The sequence below is a fragment of the Osmerus mordax genome, chromosome 14 (assembly GCF_038355195.1).
Source record: "Osmerus mordax isolate fOsmMor3 chromosome 14, fOsmMor3.pri, whole genome shotgun sequence".
NCBI lineage: Eukaryota > Metazoa > Chordata > Actinopteri > Osmeriformes > Osmeridae > Osmerus > Osmerus mordax.
This window is the reverse complement of record NC_090063.1, coordinates 17740060-17748284: the sequence shown is the minus strand read 5'-3', so window position 1 is coordinate 17748284 and position 8225 is coordinate 17740060. Positions and strand designations below refer to the sequence as shown.

Below are 8225 nucleotides of genomic sequence, written 5' to 3'. Positions count from 1 at the left end.
ATCACACACACACACACACAAACTTGTAACATAGATAACACTGCCCCCTGTCGACCAAAATAGCACACTAAATAGAACTTTCCTGCAAACCCTCTCCACACCTCACACACACACCTTACACACACACCTCACAAACACACCTTACACACACACCTTACACACACACCTTACACACACACCTCCAAAACACACCTTACACACACACCTTACACACACACCTTACACACACACCTTAACACACACCTCACAAACACACCTTACACACACACCTTACACACACACCTCACAAACACACCTTACACTCACAAACACACCTTACACACACACCTTTACCACACACCACCTCACAAAACACAACCTTACACACACACCTTACACACACACCTCACACACACACCTTACACACACACCTTACACACACACCTCACAAACACACCTTACACACACACCTTACACACACACCTCACAAACACACCTTACACACACACCTTACACACACACCTCACAAACACACCTTACACACACACCTTACACACACACCTCACAAACACACCTTACACACACACCTCACAAACACACCTTACACACACACCTTACACACACACCTCACAAACACATCGTACACACACACACACTCTTCACCCCCCCCCCCCCACGCTCAACTTTGCCTGTTCTCAGGGGAATGTTGTGATTATAAGAGGGAAAATCACAACATTGATTGTGATTTTGAATCACAACTATCCTACCCTTCTCCCCTTCTCCCCTTGTCCCCTCTCCTCCCCTTCTCCCCTCTCTCCCTCTCTCCCCTCTCTCACCTTCTCTCCCCTGTCTCCCCCTCTTCCCCCTCTCTCTCCCCTCTCTCCCCCTCTCTCCCCTCTCTCCCTCTCTCCCCCTCTCTCCCCCTCTCTCCCCTCTCTCACCTTCTCCCCTGTCTCCCCCCTCTCCCCTCTCTCCCCTGTCTCCCCCTCTCCCCTCTTTCCCCTGTCTCCCCCCTCTCCCCCTCTCTCCCCTGTCTCCCTCTCTCTCCTGTCTCCCTCTCTCCCCTCTCTCCCTCTCTCCCCTCTCTCCCCTGTCTCCCTCTCTCCCCTGTCTCCCTCTCTCCCCTCCCCCCCCTCAGCAGGGGACTGGTGTGAGCAGCTGCTCCCCCTGGTGACTAGACTGCAGCGCAGTGTGGGGGAGGTGGGCCGCAGAGCTGCGGGGGCCTTGAGCTTCGTGCTGCTGCAGGAGGCGGTAAGCAGCGCCCCCCAGGGGCTGCTGCTGCAACAGCGGAGAGACGTCGTGTTCAGCCAGGCGGTACGCAGCCACGCTCTCCCCCAGAACAGGGCTTCAAGTCAGGCAGCAGAACCCCCGCTTTCAGAGGGGCAGCGTGCACACTGGAGCCAGTTTAACAGGGAGAGATCAGGATTATGGGAAAGGGTAGGCTAAGGCTAGGACAAGGGATTAGCCCTGTAGTTTCTACATTCCCATGTTTCTATGGACATCTTATCTGACCCCTGTGTGTGTGTGTGTGTGTGTGTATGTGTGTGAGTGCGTGTGTGTGTGTGAGTGCGTGTGTGTGTGACTGCGTGCACGTGTGTGTGCGTGTATGTCCGCGTGTGTGTGGGCGTGCGTGCGTGCAGCTGGCCGCGCTGGCCTGTGGCTTCGTGATGAGGCTGTATGCGGGGGTGGAGGACCAGGCCTTCCTCAGACAGCTCCACCTGGTGGGCGTCCTGGCACAGTTTGAGGGCCTGCTCAGCACTTACAGTACGTACCACACGCACACACACACTGGGATAAAGGTCAGCACACAGGGTTAAACACATAGATATATATAAAAACTAGATGTCTTACAGCGGAGTCTAGAACGTCCGTCATTTTGCTACAGTCAACTCGCTTACCCATAAAATTGTGTTGATGCTACATGTACTTTTTAAATGACCATAACTTGCTAAATTTTCAACCGATTTTGAAACGGTTTGGTTTGTTATCAACGTCAGAGACGTCGTTATGCCACTGCATACTTATGAATAATTATGTTATAAAAAAAAAAAATAGAATAGAAGTATGCAGTGGCATAACGACGTCTCTGACGTTGATAACAAACCAAACCGTTTCAAAATCGGTTGTAAATTGAGCAAGTTATGGTCATTTAAAAAGTTACGGAGTCAGGTGGCTGAGCAGTTAGGGAATCGGGCTAGTAATCCGAAGGTTGTCAGTCCGATTCCCGGTCATGCTAACTGACGTTGTGTCCTTGGGCAAGGCACTTCACCCTACTTGCCTCAGGGGAATGTCCCTGTACTTACTGTAAGTCGCTCTGGATAAGAGCGTCTGCTAAATGACTAAATGTAAATGTAAATAATGACATCTCTGACGTTGATAACAAACCAAACCAAAATCGGTTGAAAATTGAGCAAGTTATGGTCATTTAACAAGTACATGTAGCATTAACACAATGTTATGGGTGTGCGAGTTGACTGTAGCAAGATGGCCGCCATGTGCGGACGTTCGACTCCGTGGTCCGGCAATGCGGACGAGACATCTACCCTTTATATATATCTATGGTTAAACACACACACACAGGGTTGAAGGTCACCACATAGGGTTAACAGGGTTCTGGACAACCACATTCCAGTAACATGACAAGCAACAGCTATGTAGTGGCATAACAAATGAAAAGAGGTATTAAACACTGGCAGCAGGAAGAGCCCAGATGAACCCTAACCCAGATATACCCTAATCCAGATATACCCTAATCCAGATGAACCCTAACCCAGATGAACCCTAATCCAGATGGTCTGAATGGGCAGGAATGACAGAGCAGCAGGGACACATTAGTAAATTCATTTTTTGTGACCACTTACTTGGCGATTAAACACGATTCTGATTCTGATTAGGAACAGAAACAGCAGTTATGCATTAAAAAGGGAGAAATATTATAAATATAGTGTAGCGTGCTGGTGAGTATGTACATGGAATTAAAATGGCAAATCTGGAAGTGACCAGCTGAGGGGATGTTGCTGCTCAGTCTAGAGCTGCAGGAAGGTGGAGTAGATGCTGGGGAGAGGCCAGGATGTTGCTGCTCAGTCTAGAGCTGCAGGAAGGTGGAGTAGATGCTGGGGAGAGGCCAGGATGTTGCTGCTCAGTCTAGAGCTGCAGGAAGGTGGAGTAGATGCTGGGGAGAGGCCAGGATGTTGCTGCTCAGTCTAGAGCTGCAGGAAGGTGGAGTAGATGCTGGGGAGAGGCCAGGATGTTGGAAGCTGTTTCACAACACATTTCAGCTGTGTTCAGGACAATGCCAGGACTGTAAAGTGAAAGTCAAACGGATGTGATGTGTGGTGCAGGTGAAGAGGTGGGCATGCTGGAGGACATGGAGGTGGGCATCTCAGACCTCCAACACGTCACCTTTAAGATCACCCAGGCCAGGACAGACCAACCCTGCCACTTGCAGCCGGTCATCAGTGGGAGGCGGTACGTCTCCAACACTCAGAATGCACTGCAGCAAACACATCTCTTCATAGGGACACAAGCTAGACAATACTAGAATAACTGACTTGACTGCATACTTTCCCTGAATGCAGATTGTGGTTCATGAAGGCATTTCACAGGTTTATTTGTAAGACTTGTCCTTTGTTTATGTTAGTCATTAGGGTTCAGTTTGTCCTGTGCTTAAACCAGCACTGTGTGGATTCTGCTTAGTGCAGGGACACACCCTGGGGAGAGGACTCAGTTTGATGCCAGGTGATGGAGCCATGTGCCAGTCAGTATTACCACAGGAGCCATGTGCCAGTCAGTATTACCACAGGAGCCATGTGCCAGTCAGTATTACCACAGGAGCCATGTGCCAGTCAGTATTACCACTGGAGCCATGTGCCAGTCAGTATTACCACTGTGCCATGTGCCAGTCAGTATTACCTCAGGAGCCATGTGCCAGTCAGTATTACCACTGTGCCATGTGCCAGTCAGTATTACCACTGGAGCCATGTGCCAGTCAGTATTACCACTGTGCCATGTGCCAGTCAGTATTACCACAGGAGCCATGTGCCAGTCAGTATTACCACTGTGCCATGTGCCAGTCAGTATTACCACAGGAGCCATGTGCCAGTCAGTATTACCACAGGAGCCATGTGCCAGTCAGTATTACCACAGGAGCCATGTGCCAGTCAGTATTACCACTGGAGCCATGTGCCAGTCAGTATTACCACAGGAGCGATGTGCCAGTCAGTATTACCACTGGAGCCATGTGCCAGTCAGTATTACCTCTGGGACCCCGGCGGCTCACTGGTGAAATGTAACCCCATGCAGGCTGAGGCCTCGTCCCAGTAGCCTGGTTTCCTGTCCTCCTGGTTTCCTCCTCTCCATGATAACCATCTCTCTCATTAAAATAATAAAGGGAGTAATGCATCAAATACAATGAAGCCTCTTCCTGGCTGCCTCAATGTCAGGAAGCACTTTATCAGTTCTCTAAGGAGCATGCGGGCTCAGACGCATGCGGGCTCAGACGCATGCGGGCTCAGACGCACCCAGATGTGAGTGTTATAGATGTTTCAGGCAAAACAATATCACAATGTGCAAAATAGGGAGTCAGGTGGCTGAGCGGTGGGGGAATCGGGCTAGTAATCCGAAGGTTGCCAGTTCGATTCCCGGTCATGCAAACTGACGTTGTGTCCTTGGGCAAGGCACTTCACCCTACTTGCCTCGGGGGAATGTCCCTGTACTTACTGTAAGTCGCTCTGGATAAGAGCGTCTGCTAAATGACTAAATGTAAATGTAAAATATAAAATGTCAAACCACAGAGATCAAAAGCTCCAAGGACAACAAACATCATATAGATGCTTCCAACTGCAGAATGTTGTCATGGGAACAGTGCTACACTGCAGAATGTTGTCATGGGAACAGTGCTACACTTTCTCCCTCTTCTAATTCAGCAAACTCTTTTATCCAAAGCAACATACAATCAGTGCATACAGTACGTTCAGCAGATGAACAACAACTGTAAGTGCACCAACAGCAACACCCAAAGAACTCACTGTATATTAAGTTCTCCTGTGCATTACAAACCAGGGAGGGTCATGTTGCAGATGCTATCTCTGTCTGAGGGAAGCCATGCTAACTTGAGCATGACTTCTGGATCTGTAAGTGCTTCTCTGACCTGTGAAATCATCTGTATGTTGAGCAATATAGCATTACTTTCATCACTTTTGGCTGTTAACCATCGTCTTTTATGCCATCTCTACATTTATGTTCCCTACATTCCTCCCCTCTCCCTCCTCTCCTCCTCCTCCCTTCCCCCTCCAGAGACCACTACACTGTAGAAGTTCCCCTCCCTCAGGGGGCGTTTCAGGCGTTGCCGTGGGAGATGAGGGAGGGCCAGCCCCTGCATGTCCACCCTGTCCTCTTCAACGTGGGGATCAACGAGCAGCAGACCATCGCTGAGAGGTGCTAGTACACACACACACTCACACACACAAACACACACACTCACACACACACACACACTCTCACACTTACACACACACTCTCACACTTACACACACACTCTCACACACACACACACACAGACACACACACACACACACTCTCTCTCTCACACACACACTCAATCACTCACACACAGACAGACACACACACACATGCACACTACATGGGAGTCCAGCATGTGTTTCTCCTGTGAGAGCAGAGGGTTAGGGTAAGGAAGGGTTAGGAAGCTGGCTCCAGAAGGAAGCTGGCTCCAGCAGGAAGCTGGCTCCAGCAGGAAGCTGTCAGGTGATAGCATCAAACATACAGGCTTTCTGCACAGTGGAGCCATGTGTGGATCGAGTTATTTATGATGACTCTGTCTCTACCTCTCTCTACCTCTGTCTCTACCTCTCTCTACCTCTGCCTCTACCGCTCTCTACCTCTGTCTCTACCTCTCTCTACCTCTGCCTCTACCTCTCTCTACCTCTGTCTCTACCTCTCTCTACCTCTGTCTCTACCTCTCTCTACCTCTGTCTCTACCTCTCTCTACCTCTGTCTCTACCTCTCTCTACCTCTGTCTCTACCTCTCTCTACCTCTGTCTCTACCTCTCTCTACCTCTGTCTCTACCTCTCTCTACCTCTGCCTCTACCTCTCTCTACCTCTGTCTCTACCTCTCTCTACCTCTGTCTCTACCTCTCTCTACCTCTGTCTCTACCTCTGTCTACCTCTGTCTCTCTTTCCTCCATCCTCAGGTTTGGCGACAGCTCCTTGCAGGAGAGAATCAACCAGAGGAACTTTGAGATCTTAGATGGTTATTACAGATCGCTGAAAGAAAAGGTGTCCACAGAAGGTGAGTCTGAAGCAACTGCTAGCATACTGTTCTCTCTGAGGTCCACATCTGCTAGCATACTGTCCTCTCTGAGGTCCACATCTGCTAGCATACCGTCCTCTCTGAGGTCCACATCTGCTAGCATACTGTTCTCTCTGAGGTCCACATCTGCTAGCATACTGTCCTCTCTGAGGTCCACAAACCTTGACCACTGTGCTCTCATATCTGTTAGCATACTGTCACCAAGTACAAAAAAATATTCTGCTGAAATCTTCTAAGACGTTGTTTTAATTTATTTTCCCAGATCTACCACATTTTGAAACACAGAGCGACTTGAAAGAATTACTTGAAACCTTGGGCCAGAATGTAATTACAAAGAAGAGGAAGAATGTGGAAATACTGTGGCTTGCTGGAGCGGTGAGATATATTTACATTTACATTTACATTTATTCATTTAGCAGACGCTTTTATCCAAAGCGACTTCCAAGAGAGAGCTTTACAAAGTGCATAGGTCACTGATCATAACAACAAGATAGCCAAAAAACATTGCGAGTAGCCAAAACATGAAGCACACATTGTGAACAACCAAAGTAAGTGCCAAAGGGAAGAACCATAAGAGCATGTAGTTAAACAAGTCACAACCAAACAACATGAACAGCTATAAGTGCAAGTGTACCTGTGGGAACAAGCAAGCAACAGTAATAAAACAATATATATACACACACACGCTCATACACACACACACACACACTAACACACACACACACACACGCTCACACACACTCACACACACACACACACACACACACGCTCACACACTCACACACACACTCACGCTCCCACACACACACACTCACACACACACACACTCACACACACACACTCACACACACACACACACATCTCTTCCACATACTTACTCACATGCATGCAGGTTGAATATTATCTGGGCCAAATCTGTTTCTATAACAATGGGACTTTCTATCTAGTAATTCCAGATTCTGTGTGTAACCTGATGTTGCCTCAGACTTGGGTGTTGATTCTCTTCTCACGCCTCACTGAGCTCCTGCATAACATACAGTCGTAGGAGAAGATGAAGAGCAAATATTTATCAGAGACAAGCAATATTGAATTTCTGGATACAGCTTTTCAAAAATAGCTCTCAATTCTCTATAAAAATTCCTAGTTTTACATAATGGAGCATGCATTTTGAAGTCAGTACAGTGTCAGTAAAAATCAGGATAACATGTCTTGTTTGTCCCCGTGTCGTGTGTCCCCGGGCAGATCTGCAGGAGGATGAATGGCATCAGGTTCACCAGCTGTAAAAGCGCCAAAGACCGGACGTCCATGTCTGTGACCCTGGAGCAGTGTTCTCTGCTCCGCGACGAGCATCAGCTCAACAAAGACTACTTCGTACGAGCTCTCGACTGCATGAGGAGGTGAGACGTACCTAAACTACCAGCATTACCATCACCCACCATGTCCTCAAACTACCAGCATTACCATCACCCACCATGTCCTCAAACTACCAGCATTACCATCACCCACCATGTCCTCAAACTACCAGCATTACCATCACCCACCATGTCCTTAAACTACCAGCATTACCATCACCCACCATGTCCTCAAACTACCAGCATTACCATCACCCACCATGTCCTCAAACTACCAGCATTACCATCACCCACCATGTCCTTAAACTACCAGCATTACCATCACCCACCATGTCCTCAAACTACCAGCATTACCATCACCCACCATGTCCTCAAACTACCAGCATTACCATCACCCACCATGTTCTCAAACTACCAGCATTACCATCACCCACCATGTCCTCAAACTACCAGCATTACCATCACCCACCATGTCCTCAAACTACCAGCATTACCATCACCCACCATGTCCTTAAACTACCAGCATTACCATCACCCACCATGTCCTCAAACTACCAGCATTACC

At 48.5% G+C, this 8225-nt stretch overlaps 1 protein-coding gene across 1 annotated transcript in view; it reads left to right on the top strand.

Moving 5' to 3' along the window:
- inpp4b (inositol polyphosphate-4-phosphatase type II B) overlaps nt 1-8225 on the top strand; it is a 41766-nt gene that overhangs the window by 30657 nt on the left and 2884 nt on the right. Inside the window, exons 5-11 of the mRNA XM_067251110.1 lie at nt 1106-1293; nt 1620-1743; nt 3321-3447; nt 5275-5415; nt 6190-6287; nt 6571-6683; nt 7551-7705. Coding sequence (XP_067107211.1) covers nt 1106-1293; nt 1620-1743; nt 3321-3447; nt 5275-5415; nt 6190-6287; nt 6571-6683; nt 7551-7705 — 946 coding nt within the window. The remainder of the gene's footprint in view (nt 1-1105; nt 1294-1619; nt 1744-3320; nt 3448-5274; nt 5416-6189; nt 6288-6570; nt 6684-7550; nt 7706-8225) is intronic.